Source organism: Hemicordylus capensis, chromosome 3, assembly GCF_027244095.1.
Source record: "Hemicordylus capensis ecotype Gifberg chromosome 3, rHemCap1.1.pri, whole genome shotgun sequence".
NCBI classification, from domain to species: domain Eukaryota; kingdom Metazoa; phylum Chordata; class Lepidosauria; order Squamata; family Cordylidae; genus Hemicordylus; species Hemicordylus capensis.
In genome coordinates, this window is record NC_069659.1 from 42,018,504 (window position 1) to 42,046,417 (window position 27,914).

Below are 27,914 nucleotides of genomic sequence, written 5' to 3' on the forward strand. Positions count from 1 at the left end.
ACAGGGACAAATGGATATTCAAGACTTGGCCAGAAAGAAGAGTTGTTGGTAAGAACACGGATATAGCAGGAAAGGCAGTGAGCTGGGAAAGGCAGGATAAGCATTACAAAAAGCAATTTCCAATTAGATCAGGAAATTTCTCCTGCCAAGAGTCAGAAGAGAAGATTAAAAAGGAGCAGTTAATCGAAGATCGTAAAGAAAGAAATGTAGGTATTCAGTGAACCTGGGAAAGTGTAACGAGCTAGTGCTATGTTTCTGGATAGCTCCATGGATAATATGCCAGTTTTAAAACCTACTGAGACTATGCACACGAGCAGCCCAACCCAGGCAAGAGCAACCCAGCCTGAGTTGGGCTGCTCATGTGGAGTGCCAGGATCTCTCCTGATCCTGGTGCTTCTGCTCACGCTAGTCTGGGTTTTTGCCCTAGCCCTTAAGCGGGGTTAGAGGGTAAGAGCATGCCCTCATCCCCAGGTCTGGAGTCACGTGAATACTTGGGCTGATGCAGCCCAAGCAGTCACAGAGCTGAGTGCCGAGCGCCTGGCTTGGGGGGGAATCCTTCAATGCACCACGCTGCCCTCGCAGTGCATTTTGGGATTCCTGGAGGCCGGGACTCATTTTCCCAGCTTCCGGAGATCTGCGCTGCTTCGATCATGTGGGTGTGCAGTGAAGAGGAGAGCACCAATCATCTGGGAGGCAAGGTTCATCCCTGCCTCCCCCACCCCACCCTCTCAGCCCCTCTCAGGATTGTGCGCAATGCCTCAATGATTCAGATATTCTTCCTGGCTCTCAAGACTTTGACCACTGATCTTTCCTAGCTCTGCTGCCTGAGATCCTTTAACTGAAGAGGCCAAGATTGAATCCTGTGTCTTCTGTATGCAAAACATGAGTTGCACCATTTTGCTATAAGCTAATCCCCTTAGCTATATAAACTCTGAGAATGTGGACTCCATGCCTGCCACAAAAAAGTTAGTCTTTCAAGTGATATGGGACTACCACTTTTTGAGAATATTGTCTAACAGTCTCCTTGGACAGGGAATTAAAACAGTCACCTTACTGGCCAAAATACATACTTTCTGAACTGAGGTTGCTGAACTGAGCAAAGAAGCACATTTTAGAAGTGGTGATTCTCTTCATTTAGCAGTGGGAGAGCAATTGGCCCTATCCAACCTCAGCACAGCATCCTTCCAGTGGCTGTTGCTGGTGTCTTTCTTGTTTCTTTTTGAGATTGTGAGTCCTTTGGGGACAGGGAGCCATTTATTTATTTAATTATTTAATTTCTGCATGTAAATGGCTTTAGGAACTTTGGTTCAAAAGCAGTATATAAATATTCATCATATTCATATTCATATTCAATGAATTCTTGACTTTTGCACTAGGAATGCAAATCTTTATAATTAATTCTCTTAGCCAGCCAGTGTGGGGATGTGGCAAGGCAATGCGTGCCAGCGAGGGAGGCATCTGATTGGCTGAGCTCCGTTTGGCCGACAGAGGCACCTGACTGGCTGGGCGCAGTTGGCCCAGCAGTTGTGAGGGGGGGCCCGTCTCGGCTGAAGCCTGGGCTGGGATGGGGGAGGTAGCAGGATGGACTGATCCTGGTCTGGCGCCAGAAGGGGTGAGTGGGCTTCTATATATTTAATTCTCTTGGGACATGCGTGCCCAGGATTTGGCGGCGGAATTCTCGCGACATGCTGTGAGAGTTCCGAAGTGAGGAGGACTGAGGAGGAGAGGGGGAAGAAAGTGACAGTGGTGGTCGCGGCGGGGTGAGGAGTGGGGAAAGAAAGGCGGCGGCGGGCAGCGGGAGAGAAAGGCGGCGACGGGCAGCAGACGGGGGAGAGAAAGGCGGCGGCGGGCAGCGGGCGGGGGAGAGAAAGGCGGCAGTGGGCAGGGGGAGAGAAAGGCGGTGGTGGGCAGGGGGAGAGAAAGGCGGCGGCGGGCAGCGGGCGGGGGGAGAGAAAGGCGGTGGCGGGCAGCGGATGGGGGAGAGAAAGGCGGCGGCAGGCAGCAGATGGGGGGAGAAAAGGCGACAGCGGGCAGCGGGAGAGAAAGGCGGTGGCGGGCATTGGGAGAGAAAGGCGGTGGTGGGCAGCAGACGGGGGAGAGAAAGGCGGCGGCGGGCGGCGGGAGAGAAAGGCGGCGGTGGGCAGCTGGTGGGGGGAGAGAAAGGCGGTGGCGGGCAGCGGATGGGGGAGAGAAAGGCGGCGGCGGGCAGCGGATGGGGGAGAGAAAGGCGGCGGCGGGCAGCGGATGGGGGAGAGAAAGGCGACAGCAGGCAGCGGGAGAGAAAGGCGGTGGCGGGCATTGGGAGAGAAAGGCGGTGGTGGGCAGTGGACGGGGGAGAGAAAGGCGGCGGTGGGTGGCGGGCGGCGGGAGAGAAAGGCGGCGGTGGGCAGCTGGTGGGGGGAGAGAAAGGCGGCGGCAGGCAGCGGGAGAGAAAGGCGGTGGCGGGCAGCGGACGGGGGAGAGAAAGGCGGCAGCGGGCAGCGGGAGAGAAAGGCAGTGGTGGGCAGCGGGTGAGAAAGGCAGCGGCGGGCAGCGGGTGGGGGGAGAGAAAGGCAGCGGCGGGCAGCGGGCAGGGGAGAGAAAAGTGGCGGCAGGCAGCGGGTGGGTGGAGGGGGGAGAGAAAAGCCGTAGTGGTGGCAGGCGGACAGGAGGGAGAGAAAACGGAGGCGGGGGACCTTCTTGGCCACCTGCCGCGGCTCTGTGTTTGGGGAGGAATGGGAGGGGAGGAGGGCTGGAGAGTGCAGGGCCGGAGGGAAGAGGAAGAGAGCGTGGGCGGCCCCAAAGTGCCGCACAGATGCTCTGTGCGGGGTCGGCTAGTATTGCATAATATTGGCCTTTTGAGTACAAACAAGCCTTCTGTGGTGGCTAGGTTCCTGAACAGCCCTAGTGTACCAGAACTACTTACAGTTGGAAGGAGGGCTGGTAATGCTAACCAGGAACAAGGGGAGACAGACCGAAAGCTGCACAGAGTGAATTCAAGATAAAGAATCCCAAGACAGGAGAGGTCTTGAAAAATTAAGCTGTTAGCCTGGACAGACTACGCAAGTGCAACGGTTACTTGGTCACAGTCACAGGAACATGCGGCTTCTCCAAGGTTGAAGACAGGAATCTTTCCCAGTCCTATCTTGGAGATGCCAGAGAGGGATCTTGGAACCTTCTGCATTCAAGCATGCAGGTGCTCTTCCGAGAGCGGCCCCATCCCCTAAGGGGAATAACTTACAGTGCTCATACATGTCGCCCATTCATATGCAAACCAGGGTGGACCCTGCTTAGCAAAGGGGACAAGTCATGCTTGCTACCACAAGACAGGATCTCCTCCGCCACTATGGCGAGATGTGTCGTAATCTGCCCATTTGCTCCGCAGCATAACTCTGTGATCTGCCCACACTGCTGCAGGCATTTAAGAAGGTCTTACGCAAGAGCACAAAGACTTAAGTAGGGTTCCATCAACAAAAACGTTGAGCAGCTTTTTTTCTAATGTGGCTCTTTCCCTATAGAGCAGGGCTTCCTCAGATGTTGCTGGGCTTTTACTCCCACCATTCCCAGCCACAATGGCCAAAGACCATTAGGAGTTGTAGTCCAGGTTGGAAAGCCCTGAAAGGATGAGCAGCTGTAAAACCACTGAAGTCATTTGGGTATAACAGAGAATTTTTTGCATTCAATTGTGGCTATTGCTATCATGGGTGTGCATTATGCTCCCTTGTCAAATCCATCATTTTAATCAAATAAAGGGTTATCTTCTCCACCAAATCGTCACTAGCCGAAATGAGAGCATCATAACTGGTTTGGGCTTCCGTACTCCAACCACCTTAGCACGCTGTTTTTATTCCATCATTTTAAATCTATTCAAGGAACTGCCTGTAGCCTAACGACAGGCAGTCCAAGGTTTCTGCTCAGTCAAGGAACTAAAATTTCATTGGCAGAAGATGGTAACTACACACCGTTCTCTGAATGCAATGCACTATAGAGCTGCCATTGAACAGTGTCAGAAACTGCAACTGGTCCAGAATGCTGTGGCCAGATTGCTGATAGGGGACAATTATCAGGATCAGTTGACTTCCTTGCTAGAACAACTGCACAGGCTCCCAGTCAGTTTCTGGGCCCAATTCAAAGTATTGATTTTGACCTTTAAAGCCTTAAATGGCCAATGACCATCTTCTTCCATATAAACCAACCCATGCTTTGCAATCTTCTAGTGGAGAGGCTTTCCTTCATATGCCACCAATATCAAGATGTAAGGAGGTCTTCTTTGAGGCTGCACTCAAGTTACAGAATTCCTTCTTGCAGGAAGCCTAACTTGTTCTCTCTCTAATGGCCTTTCATAGCCACAAAAGCACATTTTTATTCCAGGTGGCTTTGAGGGGTGGGGGGCTCTTCATGGCTGTTTTTTAAAATGGCTATATGTCTGTGGATATTGTTGTTTTACTCTCTTCTCTTTATTGAACTACATTCTTCATATTAATGATATGATGTATTTTAAACTCTGTTCTAGGCTGCCTTGTGTGTTCTATGAATAGAAAGAAGAGCATAAATATTGCTCATAACAAACTGAATAACATGCCCAAAGGGCATGTGCTTTTAATTAAAACTTGTTGCATTAGATACCAAAAGAGATACCACTTTTCTGATCAACAATTAAAGGGAAATAGTCAATCATCATCATCATCATCATCATCATCATCATCATCATCATCATCATATTTATTTATTTATTCGATTTCTATACCGCCCTTTCAGAAATGACTCAGGGGGGTTTACACAGAAAAATAATAAATAAATAATTGTAAGATAAATAATTACAATTCTAGAATGCTTCTGTATTTACTGGTACTAGAGAGGTTGCAAGAATGCCAAATTCATGTTTGGAAAGCTCTTGAAACATGAATGGAGGAGGAGAAATCCTAAAACAACAGCAACCCTTCTATTGACCACCAGGGGAATAAATGGATTATCGTCTGCCTTGTTTCTTGAGTACATTGTCAATTAGACATAATCGATTTGGATTTATTTTTGTTTGTTTGTTATGGGATTCAAAGGACTAGAAAGTGCCTCTTTAGTACCAGTAAATACAGAAGAATTCTAGAATTGTAATTATGATTGACTATCTATCTATATATATTTCTCCTGGGTGTGCCCAGGAAAAATGCGTCCCGGCAGCCCAGCTGATTGGCTGGGCTGCGGGGGCGCCTGATTGGTCCTGGCGCACCCAGGAGAATTGCCTGGCTGGGTGGCTGCGGAGGCAAGGCGGCGGGCCCGGCCGCGGAGGCAAGGCGGTGGTGGCGGGCCCGGCCGCGGAGGCAAGGCGGCGGCGGGCCGCGGAGACAAGGCGGTGGGTCCGGCCGCGGTGGCGGGCCCGGCCGCGCCAGCAGGCCAGCTAGAGGCACAGATGCTCCGTGCCCTGGCCCACTAGTTTCCCTTTAATTGTTGATCAGAAAAGTGGTATCTCTTTTGATATCTAATGCAACAAGTTTTAATTAAAAACACATGCCCAAAGATTCTGCATACCCTGAGATCTGGTACTGCAGTGGTCTCCCGCTCTCCCTTGTTCTTTAGTCCGCTATATCTTAGAGGTGGAAGCATCATACATGGCACCAATAGTGCCTTCTGAAATAAGAAGTGAGGAATTTCTGGGGCAGGGCAGTAACAAGAGTGGGAACAGAAGACATTTGTATTCTTCCTGTGTGATTCTCACACTTTTGGTTTCGTGCCGAAAGAAACTGCTGTGTAGACCTGCCAAAAGTACCAAAAAGGGACACAGTGAGATGCAAGCACCCCCTCCCTCATGCCGTTAGCTACTAGTTACAGTACAAAACTGGAGGAAGAGACGTGCCTACCTTGCCCTTCTGGAGACAAGAGTTGCTTTTCAGGACCTGCCTATGTCCCTACAGCCTGGTTTGCTAATATGAAATGAAATGGAGATCAGTGATGGAGGAGCTGAGAAGCCCTCATATTTAAGAAGATAAGGAAAAACAATCCAGGTGGAAGGACAGATAGAAAGCTGCACAGAAGAACACATGATTGTGAACTGAAGCAATGGACTGAAAACAGCTTGGTAAAGCACATCAAAAGAGACCAGCTGTACACTTCACAGCTGTAAAGAGATTCTTCTAGGAATTTGCACGGAGCTACCATGGCCACACAGAGAGTGCTCCTAAGCAAACACTCCATGATGTGCTACTGCTTTTCCCATGTGAGTGCACATGCATAGTTGGGCGCATACACATACTATTTATTTATTTATTTATTTATTTATTACATGTATATACCACCCCATCCAAACGGCTCTGGGTGGTGCACAGAAGCAAAACTAAAACCCGTGAATCAGTCCTTTAAAAATAATCATTACAAAACAATTTAAAAACAGCATATATCCATTAACAATTAAAGCATTTAAAACTGTTTAAAAACCCTGGAAGGCCAGGACAAACAGATAGGTTTTAAGAGCTCTCCTGTAAGCCAACGATGAACTCAAGCTATGGAACTCAAGCTATGGTATACATACTATACCAAATGTACAGAGACTCTGGTTTGGATATACAGCAGGATTCCCTAAGCAGCGATGGAGGATACAGAAGTCTGACTTGTGAACCGTATGACAACACAGAGATGGATGCTGGGGAACTTAACAAGGCCAGAGAACACTGCAATGAGAATGGTGGGTTTCCCTGCCTATGGGTGTGTGGCGTAAGGCTTCACACAGAGTCTTAACCTCTAAAGGGAGAAGGAACATAGGAAGCTGCCTTATATTGAATCAGACCATTTGTACATCTAGTTCAGTATCGTCTACACAGACTGGCAGTGTCTCTCTCAGCCCTATCTTGGAGAAGCCAAGAATGTGGAACCTTCTGCATGCAAGTATGCAAATATTCTTCCCTGAGCATCCCCATCCCCTAAGGGGAATATCTTACAATGCGCAAACATGTAGTCTCCCATTCAGATGCAAACCAGGGTGGACCCTGCATAGCAGAGGGGACAATTCATGCTCACTACCACAAGACCGGCTCTCATTCCATGGGGGAAGTGGGGGTGGGGATTGTGAGAATGTTTAGAAATTCCTACAGTTCATCCTCACCGAGAAGTATAGCCCTAGATGCTGACCTTTTACTTAGCGGGAAGTAAACCATTCATTTCAGCAGAACATGCACGCACCCATGTTCTGCACTTAGGAATGCAGAAATAAACTAATTACTGATTGTTATTAGTACGATGCATATACATTCATGGTTCACAGTCACAATAATGCAAGCAAGTACAATCCAGAGATGCATAAAAGTGTACCCATGATGGTCTCATGGGCTCAAGAAAAAAAAGAGGAGTCTGGAGCAATAATCCATCTAGCTCAGCACTGCCAGAGTTGTTTTCGTGCGCACACTTACACTCTGGTGCAGTGTACCAGTCCATTTTCCTGCACACAGCTTCGGATGCACCGTCTTCCTGATAGAAAAGAGTCCCTAACGCACACTACAAAGTCACTTTCGTGCACACAGCTGAGCTTCTGAACAACGTCCCAGGGATCGCCCAGGACATTTTGGTGCATGGGGCAGAAAATACAAACAGTGCCTCCATGGTATCAAAAATATAACAATAAACTAAATTATGGGCCATCTGCTGCCCGGAGCAGTGCCTCCGAACCCGCTGCCCCACTCGGTTGGCTGCTTCTCTTCACCTCCAGCCAGCCCTGCCCATGCAACATCCTGATCCCAGCAGCAGCGCTCTCCCCCAGCAGCAACACGCACTCGTGCACGCAGTGGTTGGCGTACCAACTCAAGGCAAGCCCCAAGACACCAAAGAGCACACAGAGACAGACTCTCAAGGCTTGCCTTCCCGACCGAGCAGGGAGCGAACCAATGCAAGTTGTCCATTCGAGTTACAGAGGCGGGAAATGCAAAACCCGACGTGTCACTCGTGCAAACGGGCCGGCGCAGCAAAACTTCAGCCCGCTCTCACAGAGCGCAAGTGGAATTCTGGCCCCTGCGGCTGCAGCACGTGTGGCTGCATCGGAAGCCAGAGCACTCGGGCAGGCATCCGCGCAGCGCGGCGGGCGAGAGGCATGGCAGCGCCCTTAGAAGCCGGCGGGATGCATTGCTCTGGGAGGTTGCCAAGCCTCCAGGCGCGCTCCGCTCCCCCCACTCCGCCCCAAGGAGAAAGCAGCGGATGCTGTGCTGCGACTCACTAACTGACCTGCCAGCCGCCTCTCCCGGACGTTTTTCCAGAGTAAATCCCAGGCTTTGGCCGTGGAATCGCGCAGCTGCTCGCTGAAGGACCTCCTGAGGTTAGGCTTTGCAGACCGGCGCTTGCAGCTCATCCTAGCACGGGCTGGCGTGCATGCCTCCGCGGGCTCCACTCTCCACGCTGCTGCTGCTGCTGCGACAAGGTCCCGCAGACGTTCAGCCACATGGGGAGCGCGGAGCCCCACCAGCAGCGCGCTAGCAAAGCCCCGCCGCTGCCCACGAGCAGCAGCAGCCGTCGCCTGGAGGAGAGTTGCTGAGCTGCTCCATGGCCTGATCGCCTCCTGCCTGCAGCGGGGCTGCCCGGAGCCTTGAAGTCCCGCGGGAGCGCCGAGCGGCGGTGTAGAGGCACTTGGCTCCTCGGCAGTGCTTTCCCCACCCTTCTCCTCCCTCCGCCCCCGGAGGGGTGAGCTGCTGAACTCTCTCCGGTCACCCTCCTTCCAGCTTCCTCGCTGAAGCCGCCCCCGGCGGAGGGGTCATCGCCGAGGCCCCTTCCTTTAGCAGGCGCACTTCGCCACTTCTCTCCCCAGCAATTCCACCCCTGGTGGGCACGGTGCCCGGGCAAAAGCCCCAGCGCTATTATAGGGCTGCTGTCTCCTCACGGCAAGCGTGCCCGTCCGAGGAATGCTCGGTGACTTCGCCAGAGCTGCAGCAAAGGCGATTCAAGAAGACCTTGGCTGTAGTCCAAAGGGGCCCCGGCGGCGGTAGAGGAAACATCAGCAGCTCAAGGCCCAGTCCAGGTTGCCTACTAGCAATGCTATGCACGCACACCTCCCTGGGAGTAAGTCCCCACTGAGCTCGATGGGTCTTACCTCCGAGTAGACAGGCCTAAGATTGTACTGCGCAAGAAGGAACCGACAGGCAGTAATGCCAAGGGACGCATACAGACTGCCACTAGAACAAAACAAGGAAGAACAGGGATGCACATAAATTGCAATTCAGTATATTGCCAGTATGGTACAGATGAGCTAACCCCAAAGGATGAATTCATCTTGAACCTGACATCCTACCAAAGTATGTGGTGCTGGTCAATCAAGCTCAGTCATATCTGGGTTGCGCTTAATGAAGCATGCCGGCCAACAGCACTTAAAAGGAGTGCCTCCAGCTAGGATGTTTCACACCTGACCCTAAAAGCAGCTATTTTGGCATTTCCTGCATCTGTCGTGTGGGGAAAACAACATTGGCTAGAATGCACAGTTAGTTTTAAACACCTTCATGTCAACATTCTGGGTCTTTTCAAGATAAGGATGCGTATAAATATTCTAATTTGCTTCCTTTCAACAACATGTGTATGTTGTGGAAAGGCATGCTGCCCTCACCTCTTGCCTGTGCGCTTCTCAGGGGCATCTGGTGGCCACTGTGTGAAATAGGATACTGGACTGGTTAGGCCTTGGGCCTGATCCAACAGGGCTGTTCTTACGTTCTTATGTGCACACAAATAGTGCAAGAACGGAACTCTGTTCACGCTTTATGTTCAATGCATGTACAATCTGTGTGTGTTCCACACACACTTTGGGCTAGTTTGGACAATACTACCCCGCGCCATTGAACAGCCCAGAAGAGGAACATGCTGAGAACACGCCCTTTGTGACATCTTCCATGGACATCTCAGTGTCATGTTCCTTTTTGCATGGGGTGGTGGTGCAGGGGGAGGTCATGTGCAAACTACCTCTTTACATGTGCTCCAAACACTAGTTTAAATTAGTAAGCAAAGGAGCTCCAAATACTAATTCAAGTACTACCTGTTCGGCCTGGCCTTCCAGTGCTCTTAAATTGTTTTAAAGGGTCTTTGATGTTTGTGAACCGCCCTGAGCTATTTTGTAAGGGCGGTCTAAAAATTGAACAAACAAACAAATAAATAAATAATAAATAATTCAAACCTGTATTTGGAGGTGCATATAGAGGCTGGTTCAGCTGACAGACACACACACACACACACACACACACTTCTGAGAATTTGTACAATGTAATGTGTGAATAGGGCTAGAGCCATATATTACAGCAGCATGTATATCATTATTTTTCTGCATTCTCTCCTATCTAATCATAAAACTTGTGGCCTGTATTTCTACCAGAGCCAATTCAAAAACATTTTGTTGGTCGAGAGAGGGTGAATTTAAATGATTCTTACAAAGCAGTTTGTATATTTGAGAAAAGAGAGCATATCAATAACATAACAGAATGCCAGCTATAATGTACTGATTGCCCCGCTGCCCAACGGAGTCCCTAACTGAGCTGATAGACTTGGTCTTGGCCTTGGTGTTGGAGTCTCCCAGGCTTGTGGTGCTGGGGGACTTCACTGTTCACTTTGGGACCAATTTGTCTGGTGTGGCTCAGGAGTTCATAGCGGCTATGACAACTATGGGCCTATCCCAAGTGGTCTCAGGACCAATACATATTGCTGGTCACATGTTTGATCTGGTCTTTCACTCTGAACAGGGTGGTGTTCTGTGGGTGGGGGCATCGGTAATTGCCCCATTGTCATGGACAGACCACCATCTGGTTAAGGTTGGACTCATGACCACGCCCCACCTCCGCAGGGGCGGGGGGCCCATTAGGATGGTCCGCCTGAGAAGTTTATTGGATCCAAAAGGATTCCAAGAAGCCTTGGAGGGATGCTCTGCTGGTGATCCTGTTGACACTGGGGGAGAATTGGAATAATTATCTCACCAGGGTAGTGGACACAATCGTTCCTAAGTGTCCTCTCCAACCTGCTTCAGAACTGATCCCTTGGTATACGGAAGAACTACAGGGGCTGAAGCGGCGAGGTAGACGACTAGAGTACAAGTGGATCAAGAGAACAGGTGGTAGGCTGCACCATTCCAAGCATCTTGTCCACATCCTCAGGAGTCAAAAAATGGAAGTGATCCAGAGTCATCACATAAGAGGAGCTGCTGGACACCTCGGCAGCAGACTATGTAACAACTGTGGAGTTTAAATCTGAGTCAGCCCAAATACGAGAGATTTTGTCCACAAAAAAACTCATTAAAAACGTCACAGCGAGTAAGTATTGGTTCCAAGTACTGATTCAAGGGGGGGAAAGGCGCACATTAGCCCTTCGCAACCTTGAACAACTCTGCTGGATGTGAAATGTGGACATGATATGGGAGGGAAAGAATCGCTTATTTGCTGCACGTATTGCTTGAACATAGATCTTCAAATGCACTCTGTTGGAAGGGTGGTATATAAATCAAATAAATAAATAAATAAATAAGCGCTGTTGGGCCGTTAGCACTTCAGTATACTTTCTCCCCCTCCCTATCTTTATTTCCCACCTAAAGATATCCACATGCCAAGGAAATTAAGTTTGAGAAACATGCTTAATCAAGAGGTTTTTATTGAGTTTTAGTTTCCAAGTCAATTTGTTTTGATAGTCCCCTGATGCTGCAATCCTGGGTGCAATTGGCTCAAGAAACCACATGAGTGGTGAGAGCATTCTCTACTTTCAAGTGTGAGTTGTCTTTAAAAAGTGGCCCCTGTGTTTGAGTTCCACTCCACCTTTGATAGGTAAAATGTTGAGGTCTTACTCTTTCTGGTGTTACCTTTGGGATGAAGGGGACACTTCAGCCTGTGCTCCTCCTGTATTGCTCCAGCAACATTTGGAGAAGCCCACACCAGGGGCGTAGCCACCATTAGGCGACTGGGTTGCGGCCCTGACATGCCCGCCGTGTCTGGTGTCAGAGGCGGGTGTGTGTGTGTGTGGATTAGCCCCTGAATGGAGCCCCGGGGTCCCGTTCTGGAGTTAAATCCCCAGCGCTGCGTTTGCAATGCAGTCAGGAACAGCTCCCTGCCTTAGGCAAGGAGCGCCGCTTCTGGCTGCACTGCGAATGCAGCGCTGGCCCCGATCTAGCTTCCAAACAGGACCACACAGCCCCGTTCGGGACCGCAGTGTGGCCAGGAGCGGCTATCCCTACCTTTAGGCCAAGCCACTCCTGTCCACACTGCAAATGCAGCGCTGGCCTCAATCTAACTCCTGAACGGGCTGCGCAGCCCTGTTCGGGAACTAGACCACGTCCCCCCGTGTCTGACATCAGGCATGGATAACTGCCCATGTCAGATGTAGGGGTGGTGCGAGGGGGGCTGCCACCACAACCAGACATGGGCTGTTGCTGGCCTCCCTACGCCAGTGGCCCACACTGCTTCTTCCTAGGCTTGCTTCACCCACTGGAGCATTTGAACCAAGCTACATGTTCAGCTGGGCTTAGGGGCTGTCATGTGCAAGTGAGGACAGGTTTCCTGCCTGTACCTATATGCACAGAAGAGAGATTTCAGCAGGTGCAGCCTTTCTCTTCCCTGAATAACAAGCTACATCTGCTGAAATTCTCTCTTCTATGCATTATTAAAGGTACAGGAGACCTGTTCTCTTTGCCAAATGGCAGCTCTAATTCAGTGGCAGCTGATGGTTCCTGGGACGGGGTGGGGGTGGGGAGGCACTAGGCATGGCAGGTGACAGCTGGAGTCACAGGTGGTGAGAGGTGTAGCCAATTGTGGGCAGCTGCCGAGGTGGAGCCAGGACTAGGTGGATGCCTTAGCAAAAACTAGGAAAGGGTAGATTTCTAGGTAACAAGTGGGATCACAATACAAATACACACACTAGCACACAAATCTCAATTGCTCATCAGCAGAGGTACAGAGAAATATGGAAAACACCAGTTGCTTTATAGTGCTTAACAGGACGACAGTAGTTCTGTAGATTTGTATCTAATATGGCAGGGTCAAAACACAAGTGCGTGCGCACAAACACACACACACACACACACGAAAAAATCTCTACAGGCCACAAGTAGAGCACAGAACAGCTACAAAAGGCTGCTTCTGTGAAGAGTAAATGCATCCTGAAGTCACCAGGGCAGCTCTGTCTGCCTGATTATTTAAAAAATGAACACTACTAACAAACAACAAGAAGAAAGAACTCTGAGCCAGCGTAGTACAGTAGTTAGTGTGCTGGACTAGTCTGGGGAAATCCAAGTTCAAATCCTCATTCAGCCGTTAAATTGACTAGGTGACTGTGGGACAGTCACTTATCTCTCAGCATAACCTTTCTCATAGGGCTGTTGGGAGGACACAGGCTATACATGTAAAAGTAAGTAAATCGATAAACCACAGGTAAAGCAGAGACCAGCTACAAAAGTGGAGAACAAATGCATTCTGAAGTTACAAGGGCAGTTCTGCCAGCCTATTTCAAAAATGCATATGCTGTATATTAATAATATACTGTATATATAATTGAAAAACCTGTGATTTTCTATTATGCTTGCTGCAGCTATGAACCATCTCTTGTAACTTAGAGGACACCATGGGAAGCAAAGATGCATGGGGACATCCTCTCCCTACTCCATGCCTGCTGAACATCTGGGTGCCACTCTCTGCCCACCTTGGATGCTCACCATAGCCTAGGTGTCCATCCTAGCAAACAACATTTTAAAAAAAAATAGAGAACATTTCCTTAATCCGTGCCCAATGAATCATAACCCCCAGTGGACATATCAGTTACAGATACTGGCCACAATCCAGAGAAAAACCTGATTAGCTCTCTGCATAGCAAATTGATTTTTAAAAATTATTTTCCTTCCAACTGAATCCATTCCTTCTCTACATACACCACACCAAATGGAAAGCCACTTCTGCAATTATTTGAAAAGCAGTTTGGACTCAGAAGTTCATGCATATGCTTTAAAAGAACTTTTTGTCATCTTATGCCAGTTTCTAATCTAATTAGTCTAGTCTTACAGTTTGCTGTTCCTTCCAATGTTTTATGGCATGTCATTTTGGGAATGGGCATAACGCGTTACATACAAATCAAATCATTACTCCCAATGGAAGCCATCCATGAAGTGTGATAGCACAAGAGTCAGCTATATTGGTACTGCCCTTTTGTGCAGCACCATCGCTGGATGATTTAGAGCCCCACAATGGCGTGGGGCAGATCTGTACCCAGGAGTGGAGCTGCTATTGGGCAAACAGGTACAAAGAACCTGGGCTGTGCCGAATCAGTGGCCGTGCCTCACGGCACCGATATCCCCCCCCCATGTCTGACATAAGATGTGGGGGTGCTGGTTTAGCTCCCGAGTGGGGGCCGCACAGCCCCCATTCGGGAGTTAAATGGCCACTTCATTCACGGTGCAGCCCGGGGTGGTTCTTCCCTGCCTTTAAAGCAGGGAAGAGCCGCTCCTGGCTGCACTGCGAAGCGAATGCAGCGCCAGCCCCAGTCTAGCTCCTGAAGGGGCCGTGCATGACTAGCCCCCGCGTCTGACACCAGACGTGGGGAGCGGGATGAGTGGGGCTTCCACTGCGGCCACACACAGGCCGCTGGCGGTCAGGCTCCACGCCTGTCTGTACCACCCACATTACACTGCAGAACATGTCAGCCACTATTTCATAGGAACATAGGAAGCTGCCTTATACTGAGTCAGACCATTGGTCTATCTAGCTCAGACTGTGCTCTACACAGACTGGCAGTGGATTCTCCAAGGTTGCAGGCAGGAGTCTCTCTAGACGTAACCCCCCGATTACCTGATGTGCCTTGTAATCCCCCACCCCCGAGTTACAGTACTACCTGCATATACTTCATAACCTTGTGGGTTTCCAAATCCTTGTGTGTAAATCTTTGTAGATATATCATGTACAAACAACCACTTTGTATATAATTGTGCTTTGGCAATGTACTGTATGCTTTGGTAGTTTGTTGGTTCAATAAAAAAAATCTTGTCCTTAAAAAAATCTTGTCCTAACTTGGAGAAGCTAGAGAGGGAACTTGAAACCTTCTGCTTTTCCCAGAATGGCCCCATTCCCCGAGGCGGAATATTGTACAGTGCTCACATTTCTCATCTCCCATTCAAATGCAACCAGGGTGGACCCTTCTTAGCTAGGGGGACAGGTCATGCTTGCTACCGCAAGACCAGCTCTCCTCTCCTAGACCAGCTCTCATGACAAAGACATGATGAACTTTCCCTTTCTGTTCTGGAGAAAATAACATTTCAGGTACATGTTGCCCATGGGTTTCCAGTTGGCCACTTCTGCTCTAGGCTATTAATATACACTCTCTCAAGCATCTGTCCAGTGTAAAAGACAGGGTACTTGACTAAATGCAAGACTTGTCTGAGCCAATTGGTAGATGCTGCCTTATTAATAACATACGTCCTTTTCATTATTCTGGCCCACATAAATAGGAGAGGCAGCTGAAAGACAGCCTATTTGCATGCAACCATCCTTTGATCTATGTGGTGGTACTAGCCTCAATTTATGTTAAATGCAGTGAAAATATTTTACATGGTAGAAAAGAAGAAACATCAGCCTTTTCCTTGAAGGGATTTAGTAGTTGAGTAGATTGGTTTTGTTCACTGTTAATTAAATGCACTCAGGAATGAAAACAATGTTTCCTGGGTTGCCCCTCCTTCTGTGGGAGCAAAACCCTGCTAAATATGATGTTCTGCAGCAACAGTGGCACAAAAGGTTTCATGTTCTTCTAATTACGTATTTCTTTTTAATGCCTTCATCACCATAGTAATTAATGGCTAGGCTAATTGACACTGGATGGTATTCCTGCTTCAGTTAAAGATGCATTTGTTTGTCATGTAGTCATTTTTCTTATGGAGCCTGGAATTTATTTCTACTCAAGCCAAGAACTAAGCTATTGTTTGATTTGATTGTTAATACTTCCCCCCAAAGGCACATTTAATATCATTTGTATTTTATTTTAAACAAAGAGGCCTCTTTATATAGGAGATTTACCCCCTCCATTTTGGGAGCCATATATTTAATTGTTGTTATTATTAGTTTAATCACTATAAATCACCTTAAGTGTCACAATGGGGAAATGCATGACTAACAAGTAGAAGGTTGCCGGTTCAAATCCCCACTGGTAGGTGTTTTCCCATAGTCTAGACCCCACTGATGATCAAACTGAATAGTCATCAGGAGCCAGAGGGTCAGATACAAGCCAGGAACACACCAAAGGTCAAGCCAGGTAGCAGCAAAGAGCCAGAGGGTCAGAACAAGAGCTAGGAGTTGTGAACAAATAAAGGATCACACCAAGCAGACCATCAGGTGAAGCAGCAAGACCCCACACCAGCACAATATGATCTCTTCCTCAGCCAGGAAGCCTTTTATGAGCCAATACTGGGGACCCAATAGAGGCTCTACTAGCCCAATATGTAGGACTCTCCTTGGCTCAGCTCCTTATTCAGAGGAACTCACTATACCTGCATAGCCTCCCTTATCTTGCCTTGTAAAGTGTGCGGTCAAGTCGGTGTTGACTCCTGGCGACCGCAGAGCTCTGTGGTTGGCTTTGGTAGAATCCAGGAGGGGTTTACCATTGCCTTCTCCTGCACAGTATGAGATGATGCCTTTTAGCATCTTCCTATATCACTGCTGCCCGATATAGGTGTTTCCCATAGTATCGGAAACGTACCAGTGGGGACCCCGCAACTGTGTCTTGGAGCTTGGCCAAGGCCTAACAAGAGATTAGCCAATCAACGTATCACATTCTACCACTTCGGGACAAATCATAAGCACATTTCCCCATATATAGTCTCACTAAGTAAAATTACTTGTAGTATAAAATATTATGCACAAGAACGTAATCACAAAAGCAGTTTCAACTATAGTCAAGCACTGAAAAGATCAAAACATGTCAGTGTTTTGTCAATGGATATCTGGTACAACATGTCAATGGATATCTGGTACAAGAATTTATGGCATATTGTGATTTCAGAAAAGTTAGCCCATATTACTTGGTCTCATGCAAATCAGACCACAAATAACTATTTTTATGTAATCTGGTCAGATTTCATTCTTTACACCAGTTGGGAGAATTATGGTTGTTTTCTTACCCCAGACATTATTAGAGTGTGGATGGATTGATGAATCGGGGTTTGCTGAATGATGTTTTGCTGTTTCTGTTTGGATCAATTTTGTTCTGCACTGTAAATTTTGTTCTAATAAAGTTTTTATTAAAAAAAATTTTTTTTAAGCAAGCAGCTTCAGGTGGCTTTTTTTTTTTTTAAATCAGCATGGACCTTGATAAATGTCGTAAAATACATCCCAGGTTAGTAAAGTTCTCCTTTTGTTTTTAAATATGAAACCGACCTGAAAATAATGTACATCTTATCACAAGTGACATGGATTGTCATGGGTAACAATAAAGGATTGTTTATGGATTGTCTCAACCACTAAGAGAAAGTATCTGAAGTGGTTTTAAATTTGATTTTTAAAAATGACTTATTAAAAGCTTTAAAATGGTTTTGTACTATATTTTGTGTGTGTGTGTGTGTGTGTTGATGTGTTTTATGTGTTTTTACTCAATGTGTTATTACTGTATTGTGAACCACCCAGAGAACAATTTGCTATCACTAACAAAGTTGTTTATTTTTATTATTATTAATTATTGTTGTTGTTGTTGTTTTGTTACTAGTAGTATTTGTAGTAGTAGCAGGAGTACTACTACTAGTAGTAGTAGCAGCAGCAGCAGCAGTAGTAGTATCATTATCTAGTTGGGATAAGATTAAACTACTCCTGCCAGTGAAGGCCCAAGGAGGGGGAGAAAAGGAGAAAGAGTAAGAAAAAGCAGAGTCTGCGGTAGGCTTTTGCCCAGGGATGGGCATGGCCCTAGTAGGGTGTGCTAGTGAGGCAAGGTGGTCAGAGTGCACCCCAAGAGGGGAAGGAGAGGGGAAGAGCACAGGAGGAAGGGAAATGGCAGTGGACAGGTCTGGCAGTAGGTAGGTGGCGTGGTGGGGACGTGGCAAGGTGCTTGTACTCACTGCCCTGTAGTGCACACTCTGCATGTGAGGTGATTGCCTTATCCTGATTATTTATTTATTTATTTATACATTTGATTTATATACCGCCCTTCCAAAAATGGCTCATAGCCCTGTCCCTAAGACCTGTCACCTTGGTTTGTGACTAGAATCCTTAACCTAGATTCTAAATCATTGGTTTTTCATGAGGGAAACAATATTATTCATCTTTATTCAGCTGAAAGAATTATGCCTCTCCCAGTCTCCTTCAAAATGACTTCCACAGAGTTCAGGTCCAGGTTGGAAACAATCTTGACATTTCATGATAAACTGAAATCCTCTTGGAATAAAGTCATCTACAAAATCTGGTTGCACTTGTCAATCCTAATCAGTTACTGTATGAGAAAAAGTAATAAGTGAAGTAAATAAGTGCCATTAAATCTCCTGAGATTTAAAAACCAAAGAGAGAGAGAGAGAGAGAGAGAGAGAGATGGCTTCTGTGTGTGTATATATATACATATATATACATATATATATATATATATATATATATATACACACACACACACACACACACACACACACAGATATATATATATGGCTTCTGTGTCTGTTTTGTATTCTGCATATTGTGAGTATAAAAGCCTGGAGATGGCAAGGTGTGGATAAAATGTCTTTGAGCAATAAGGCAATTGTCTGGAAGAGTGAAATTCATTGTAGTGGAGATATTGCAATAACTTAGCTGAGGCTGGTTTAGAATTTTGAGTTGCTGTTTTAATTGTATTATTGCATGCATTCACGACTGTACAACTTTGCAGTGCATTCTGCAAAGCTAAGAGGCTTAATATTTTAAAAACTGAGCTGCCCACTCAAAATGAAGGGACCCCCCCCCTCACTAAACAAACAAAAACAAGCAAGGGGGATTATATGAATTCTTGCCCAAGGTCCAAGCTTTGGGCTTTGAGGAAGACTATTCTGATGTTTCCTGTTTGAGAGTTGAGTTGTCACCCGGAGAATCACCAACCTTCACCAACCAGTACACACAACCTTCACATACATACAAAGAAATACAAAGTTTGCCCTGCACCTCAACCTATGGATATCCTGGGCAACAGAATACAGAACACAGGAAGCAGTCGTTTACCAAGTCAGACAACTGGTCCATATAGCTGGCAGCAGCTCCCCAAAGTTTCAGGCAGGAGTCTCTTCCAGCCCTACCTGGAAATGCCAGGGGGTGAACCTGGGGCCTTCTGTAGGCAAGCAGATGCTTTTCCACTGAGCTACAGCCCCATCCACTAAGGGGAATATCTTACAGAGCTCACATGTAGTCATCCATCCAATGCAAACCAAGGCAGGCCCTGCTTAGCAAAGGTAGCCTTCAATCATGCTACCACAAGACCAGTTCTCCTCCCCTAGAGAAAAGGGCTGGCACAGAAGAGTACAGTGAAAGAACAACCCTGGAGCAGAGTTTCACAATTTGTGACCTACCAAACTGAATGCAGCTTACCAGTCATGGCCTGCTGGGTGCTTAACAACCTCCTAGAGTTAGAGGCAGTAAATGGTTACTTATCCAATCCCTGCTGGGATCACCCTGTTTGACAAGTGGGCTGTGTTCAGCTTGGTGGGTCCCAAGTTGTATGGACCTATTCCAGGAAGACAAGGCCCTGGGAATCCACTCATGGTCCCTGCATTCTTTTCTTTACTCTATTACTCCAAGTTACAGCTGCCTAACCAAAATGACACCTGAACATTCTTGTTGTGCAGCTAATATTATAATGCTGTTCTATCTATTTTTCTCTCTTTGCCCCACATTGTTTTCCCTGAGATATTAAAAATTCAGTATAGAAAACGCAATATCTCTGCCTCTTGTTGCTGGTCATAGCTAGGATGGCTTTCTGCCAATTGCCTCAAATCTGAAGGCTGTGATCTTTGATCAGACTCAGGGCCAAACTACACATTACACGCAAATGTTTTTTATAAATAGAAAGCAGTATTAAGAGGCTGCAATTTTAGGTGGAGAAAACATTTGTCAAAAGTGTTTAACTCTTTTCCACCGGCCTTTTCCTTCTCAAAACCACCTCCCCCTCAACAGGATTACACACATGTATATTTACCCTTTTAAACAAGCATCTATAACAGCACAGGAGAAAAATAATTAGAGATCTGTGTGTATGTGTGCATGCGTGTGTGCGCACTGAAGCTGCTTTTCATTAAAAAACAAACAAAACAACAGGCTTTTTTTGCATGCAGTTTTGTAAAAAATATAGGTTGCCCCCCAGACCTAGCAAAAAAGGCTATCATCTGATTTAAAAATTCTTATGTGATTGACAAGAACTGCCTAATTAATGACTCTATTAAATCTGTATATATGTGCAACTGAGATAAATTTTCTAAAGAAAAATTCAGCTGAACATCTTGACTTATGAAATGTCGATGCATCATGAGTTGGCACTCGTGCGGGAGAGGCACATTTTGACGACCCCCTTTCCCCTGGAAGTGCTCTGTGCCACCCCAAAAGATGTTCCCATAGCCCTCAGGGACATATTTTCTGAGTGAAACAGAAGACTTCTGGGGAATGGGTCATCATCAAAATCCCCATCCCTCTGTGAACACCAGTGTTGCATTAGTCTGGAAACATCTGCAGCACTGGTGTAACTCAGGAACCACCAGTGCTTCATTAGTCAGGATGTCAGCTATTGTTCTTAGATGCTGCATGCCTATGTCACAACAGGCATCATCTTAGAAGAGGCATTATCCCATCTCTCACATACAAGAGGGAATGCCTCTTAAGATAGCTCTTGCCATATGCAGTTTTCAATAGGTGCTTGTAAAAACAATTTCAGGAGGCCCTCGTTAATCGTGGGTCCAGCACTCACGGTTTTGTGTATCCGTGGTTGGGTAATTAGCACCTGACCTTGGTATGCACGGAAAAAATGAGAAAAAAGGATTAAACCCGCGTATCTGTAGGTTGTTGTGTTTGGGAGCCATTTTATGAATCATTTAGTTGAAAACCCACGATCTTTGGCTCCCTGCATCCAGGGAGCCAAAGATCATGAATTTTGCCCCATGTTTTGCCCTGGACTAGTTTGCAGCACGGCAGGACACTTTTGGGGGTGACTTTTGGGGGGAACGGGGGCAAAACCCACTAATCTGGCTGATTTTGGGCTGATTCTAGGAAGCAGTATGGGAACCTTACCCTCTGATTCCCATAGCCCTAATGCCCCATTATTTGTGGAATCACTATCCAAGGCCCCCCCGGAATTGAACCCCCATGAATAATGGGGTTCTCCTGTACAATAGGGGTTCTCCTGTACAATAAAATAATGGGGTTCTCCTATACAGTAAATGTACAATAAAAATAAATGGGGTTCTTCTATACAATAATATAATGTTCTCCTGTACAATAAATACATCACTGTAAAGTGATGCACATTGGGACGAAGAACCTCAGCTTCAAGTATATGCTGATGGGATCCGAGCTGTCGGTGACTGACCAGGAGAGGGATCTTGGGGTTGTGGTGGATAGCTCGTTGAAAGTGTCGATTCAATGTGCGGCAGCTGTAAAAAAGGCCAATTCCATGCTAGGGATCATTAGGAAGGGGATTGAAAATAAAACTGCTAATACTATAATGCCCTTATACAAAATGATGGTGCGACCACACCTGGAGTACTGCGTACAATTCTGGTCACCACATTTTATTTTATTTATTTTTATTTATTTATTGTTGCATTTATATACTGCCTTTCATTAAAAACAATCACAAGGCGGTTTACAAAAGGTTAAAAACATACAATAAAATTACAATAAAAGTATTAAGCTAAAAATATAAAAACAAACCAAATTTAAAATCTATAAAATACAAGCATAAAAACGATATGCAGGTAAAAACACATAGAAGAAGCAATAAAAACAATTATGTAAAAGCCTGGATAAAAAAACAAGATTTAACAAGCTTTCTAAAAGCTGTGATGGAGTCCAAGGAGCGAATGGCCACTGGGAGAGCATTCCAAAGTCTGGAGGCAGCAACAGAGAAGGCCCTGTCCCGAGTGCACAATAGTCAGGACTCCCTCATTGTCGGCACCCGGAGCTGAGCCCCCTCAGATGTCCTCGTCAAGCAGGCAGCAACCCTTGGGAGCAGGCAGTCCCTCAGGTACCCCGGCCCAAACCATTAAGAACTTTGAAGGTCAAAACCAGCACCTTGAATTGGACCCGGAAATGAACTGGAAGCCAGTGCAACTCTTTCAAAATGGGTGTGATGTGCTCCCATCGGGCAGCTCTGGATAAAACCCTAGCTGCCGCGTTTTGCACTAGCTGAAGTTTCCAGATATTCTTCAAGGGCAGCCCCACGTAGAGCACGTTACAGTAATCCGGTTTTGACATGACGAAGGCATGGGTAACCGTGGCCAGATCTGACTTCTCGAGAAAAGGACGCAGCTGGCGCACTAGCCAAAGCTGTGAAAAGGCACCCCTGGCCACCACCTCCACCTGACCTTCCAAAAGCAGAGCTGGGTCCAGTAGTACCCCCAAGCTGCGTACTTGCTCCTTCAAGGGGAGTGCAACCCCATCCAGAACCGGTAAAATCTCCTTATCACGATTGGCTCTCCTACTGACCAATAGTACCTCCGTCTTGTCCAGATTCAATTTCAGTTTATTAGCCCACATCCAACCCATCACGGCCTCCAGCCCCCGATTCAGGACATCCACCGCATCCCTAGGATCAGGTGACAAGGAGAGATATTGCTGAGTGACATCCGCATATTGCTGACAACTCAGTCCAAATCCCCGGATGACCTCTCCCAGTGGCTTCATGTAGATGTTAAACAGCATGGGGGACAGGACCACACCCTGTGGGACCCCCCAGGCCAATGGCTAAGGGGCAAAGCAGTAGTCCCCCAGCGCCACCTTCTGGACCCTCCCCCCCAAGAAAGGACCGGAACCACTGCAGTGCAGTACCTCCAATTCCCACAATTGAGGGGCGTCCCAGAAGGATACCATGGTCGATGGTATTGAACACCGGCAAGAGGTCCAGCAGAACCAACAGGGACACACTGCCCCTGTCTAGTTCCTGGCGTAGGTCATCCTCTAGAGTGACCATGGCAGTCTCAGTCCCATATCCGGGGCGGAAGCCAGATTGAAAAGTGTCAATCTGATTGACCCTTTGAAATCTGATTGACTCCAACTGCAATGGGTCAAAGGGACATCTACAAAAGGACATTGTAGAACTGGAAAAGTTGCAGAAGAGGGCATCCAAGAGGATCAGGGGCCTAGAGCACCTTCCTTATGAGGCAAGGCTACAACACCTGGGGCTTTTTAGTTTAGAAAAGAGGCGACTGTGGGGAGACATGATAGAGGTCTATAAAATCATGCATGGTGTGGAGAAAGTGGATAAAGAGAATTTTTTTCTCCCTCTCCCATAACACTAGAACCAGGGGTCATCCCATGAAATTGATTGCCAGGAAATCTAGGACCAACAAACAGAAGTACTTTTTCACACAACGCATAATCAACTTATGGAATTCTCTGCAACAAGATGTGGTGACAGCCAACAACCTGGAAGGCTTTAAGAGGGGTTTGGATAACTTCATGGAGGAGAGGTCTATCATCGGCTTCTAGTCAGAGGCCTATAGGACACCTCCAGCCTCAAAGGCAGGATGCCTCTGAGTACCAGTTGCAGGGGAGTAACAGCAGGAGAGAGGGCATGCCCTCAACTCCTGCCTGTGGCTCCCAGCAGCATCTGGTGGGCCACTGTGTGAAACAGGACGCTGGACTAGATGGGCCTTGGGCCTGATCCAGCAGGGCTGTTCTTATATTCTTATGTTAATATATAAACATTTAAATCAGGAGTACATTTTTAGTGGATCAGCATGCTTTCAATCAATTAATCTAACCAATTAATAAAGGGCTGATTCACATGATCGGAACAATCTAACAAACGTTAAATCCTAGAATTGTGCGGCATGCACACTCCCGATCTCTTATCATGAGAACATAAACGTTTTCAGCAATTTTCAGTTGGCATGATACAAGCCTGACATTTAACTGTAATTAACAGCCATCATTGAAATCCTAGAATAACAATCCCAGTTAAATGTTTGGTTGGCAGAGTGCCAACCTGACATAGCCAAAATGTTCCAGGTACCTGTGACTGGCAATGGGGAGTGCTTGTGTTGCTCAAATTGAGGATTTAATCTTTAATGGAGCTTGTTCCAATCATGTTAACCAGCCCTAAATGCTGCTGCAGCCTCAATTATAATACATGCCCTCATAAATCAGAGGCATAACTACTAGAATAGGATCTGCAAGAGGCTGCCCTTAAAACTAGTAGGAGGATTGCAGCAAGTTGGAAGGCTACTCTGGGAAGAGCAGACACAGCTGAGAAGGTGAGGAAGCCTTTCTAAACATCTAGCCTTTCCCCCTTCAAACAAACTAACAGGAAGAGGGGAGTTTTGCAGGGGCTGTTTCTCTTTAAGGGGTAGGTCTTAGTCTCTCTATCTCTGTGTGTGTTACTTCTTAGGGTTACTTGTTAGGGTTAAGATATGACAGGGCTAGGAGTTCTTAGGGTTACCTAAAAGCAGTGTTTACTCAGTGGTTCGGGTGGAGTCAGCTAGGGCTGGGAGAGGCCCACATTCCTTTCCTGTGACTCACATCCTGTGTGACAATTGGAAGGCTACTCTACATATGAGGTGAAGGCCGGAGAGCATAGCGAACAGGGATAGCAAACAGGACATAGGAGTTTTGCAGGAGTTTAGCAGGAAGTGTGTGTGGAAGCCTGGAACAAGCCTCTGCGATCACAAGGATCACAAGGAGCCTGGTGGAGAACAGAACGTAAGTATATATCCCTCCCTCGTATCCCTCATATTCTTGGGAAAGACTGTTTGGACAGTTAAATAGTTGACCATTACAGCTGAGACCTATCCTAATAAACTATCTAATAAACGGACAATAAGCTCCCTAAATACTGTAAACAGCCAACCAAAACAGTATGAAGATAGAAGGTCAGCAGGGGAAGGGGCACTTCCCAGTGAATTGCACAGAGTGCCACATGTACGACTATTTGCCCCATGGGCAGAAGTCATGGGTGTGCGCTCGGTGCAAGGAGCTCCTGGCTCTCAGGGAACAAATCCGTTCCCTCGAGACCAAGGTGGCGGATCTGGAGAAGCTCAGAGAGACAGAGAGGCACGTGGATGAGACCTTCAGGGATGTGATAAAGGCATCCCACTCCAGGGCTGGTAGCTCCTCTGCTGTCAGGGAGAATGAAGGTCTTGGGCAAGGAGGATATCGGTCTGAGGAAGAGGGAAATGCTCCTTTAGAAGGGACCCCTTCCATGGATGATGAGCCCATATCCTCTCGCACAGGGGATACTCCTCTGGGGGGTGGGGGCCTCCTTGTAGTGGGTGTTTCGATCATTAGAGGGATAGAGAGATGGGTTTGTGACCCGTGTGTTGACCGCACAGTGACTTGCCTGCCTGGTGTGAAGGTTGCGGACATTACGCAGCGTCTAGACAGGCTCCTAGGCAGTGCTGGGGAGGAGACAGCTGTCGTGGTGCACGCCGGCACCAACGATGTGGGGAAATGCAGTCGGGAGGTCCTGGAAGCCCAATTTAGGCTGATAGGTAGCATTTTGAGGTCCAGGACCCCCAAGGTAGCATTCTCAGAAATGCTACCTGTTCCACGCGCAAGTACAGTGAGACAGGCAGAGCTGAGGGGCTTCAATGCGTGGATGAGACGTTGGTGTCGGGAGGAGGGGTTTAGATTTGTTAGGCACTGGGACACATTTTGGGGCAAGCAAGGCCTGTACAAAAGGGACAGGCTGCACTTGAACCAAGATGGAACCAGACTGCTGGCGCTTAAAATCAAAAAGGTTGCAGAGCAGCTTTTAAAATGACACCTGGGGAACAGCCGATGGGAGCTGGGCAGTATCCCGTTTGTCAAAAGCCATCCTTTAAAGTGTGAGGCTGCAAATAATTCAAATAAAACAGAAGGGGACAGAGCAGAACCGCATAAAGAGCAGACGGGAGCCTGTGCCAGCAGGTCAAAGAGTCAAAAGAATAGCATACATCAGGGGAGAGATTCAGTGTATAGGTGCTTGTATGCCAATGCCAGAAGCCTCCGAGCCAAGATGGGTGAGCTGGAGTGCTTGGTTGCTAGCGCAGAAATAGACATAGTGGGCATAACAGAAACATGGTGGAACAGTGAGAACCGGTGGGACACTGTTATCCCTGGGTATAAACTCTATAGAAAGGACAGGGAGTGGCGCCTTGGAGGAGGGGTAGCACTGTATGTTAAAGAAGGGATAGAATCTGACAAGCTAGAAAACCTAGGTAGACTGGAGTCCTCCACAGAAACCCTGTGGGTGACTATACAAGGCCGGAAAGGAAACGTGCTACTGGGGACGTGCTATTGCCCTCCGGATCAAAATGCCGACAGTGACTGGGAGTTGCAGGAGGAAATCAGGGAGGCGTCAAGGAGAGGCAGGGCTGTAATTATGGGTGATTTCAACTACCCACACATAGACTGGGTAAATTCACATTCAAGTCAGGACAAAGAGGTCAAACTTCTAGATACGCTAAATGACTGTGCCCTAGAACAGTTGGTCATGAAACCAACCAGAGAGAAGGCGACCTTGGATCTAATTCTGAGTGACACCCAGGACCTGGTGCGTGATGTCAGTGTCATCGGCCCTTTAGGGAACAGTGACCACAGTGCCATTAATTTCAGCATACATGCGGGGAGAGAATCACCAAGGATGTCTAACACAGATATTTTGAATGTTGGAAGAGGAAACTTCTCCAAAATGAGGAGTATGGTGAAAAGAAAGCTGAGGGGGAAAATCAGGAGAGTCACTTCGCTCTGGAGTGCATGGAGTTTACTCAAAACCATAATACTAGAAGCCCAGTTAGATTGTATACCCAAAAGGAGGAAAGGTACCACTAAGTCCAGGAAGATGCCAGCATGGCTAACGGGTACCGTCAAGGAAGCCATAAAAGGGAAGAAGACTTCCTTCCGAAATTGGAAGGCCTGTCCAAATGAAGAGAACAGAAAGGAACACAAACTCTGGCAAAAGAAATGCAAGGTGACAATAAGGGAGACAAAAAGAGAGTTTGAGGGACATTTAGTCAAAAGTATCAAGGGGAATAACAAAAACTTCTTTAAGTACATCAGAAGCAGGAAACCTGCCAGGGAGGCAGTTGGACCATAAGACAATGAGGGAGTGAAAAGGATTATTAAGGAGGATATGGAGGTTGCAGAGAAGCTGAATGAGTTATTTGCATCTGTCTTCATGGCAGAGGATACTGAGCATATACCTGCTCCTGAACCAGGCTTTTTAGGGATGGAGCCTAGAGAGCTGAGACAGATAGAAGTGACAAGGGATTATGTTCTAAACCAGTGATTCTCAAACTTGGGTCCTCAGGTGTTATTGGACCAACTCCCATAATCCCCAACCAAAGGCCACTGAGGCTGGGGATTATGGGAGTTGAAGTTCAATAACACCTGAGGACCCAAGTTTGAGAATCCCTGTTCTAAACTGTCTGGAAAAACTGAAAGCTAACAAATCACCAGGAACGGATGGCATCCATCCAAGAGTCCTCAAAGAACTCAAATGTGAAATTGCAGACCTCCTTGCTAAAATATTTAACTTATCCCTGAAATCGGGCTCTGTACCAGAGGACTGGAGAGTAGCAATTGTAACACCGATTTTCAAAAAGGGATCCAGGTGCGATCTGGGAAATTACAGTCCAGTTAGGCTAATGTCCGTTCCAGGCAAATTGATGGAAAGCATCCTCAAGGATAAAATTGTAAAGCACCTAGAAGAACAGGCCCTGCTGGGAGTGAGCCAGCATGGCTTCCGCAAAGGTAAATCTTAACTCACCAACCTTTTGGACTTCTTTGAGAGTGTCAACGAGTGTGTGGATCAAGATGATCCAGTTCACACAGTCTACCTGGACTTCC

At 47.2% G+C, this 27,914-nt stretch overlaps 1 protein-coding gene across 4 annotated transcripts in view; it reads right to left on the reverse strand.

Moving 5' to 3' along the window:
• The window catches only part of STARD13 (StAR related lipid transfer domain containing 13), a 387,713-nt gene that overhangs the window by 210,786 nt on the left and 149,013 nt on the right, over positions 1-27,914 (reverse strand). The window contains exon 1 of one of the 4 annotated variants that reach the window (XM_053307373.1): positions 8,182-8,787. The exons of the other annotated variants lie outside the window; for them this stretch is intronic. Coding sequence (XP_053163348.1) covers positions 8,182-8,305 — 124 coding nt within the window. The 5' untranslated portion in view covers positions 8,306-8,787. Of the gene's footprint in view, positions 1-8,181; positions 8,788-27,914 lie in introns of those variants that run through there. 4 annotated transcript variants of the gene reach the window in all.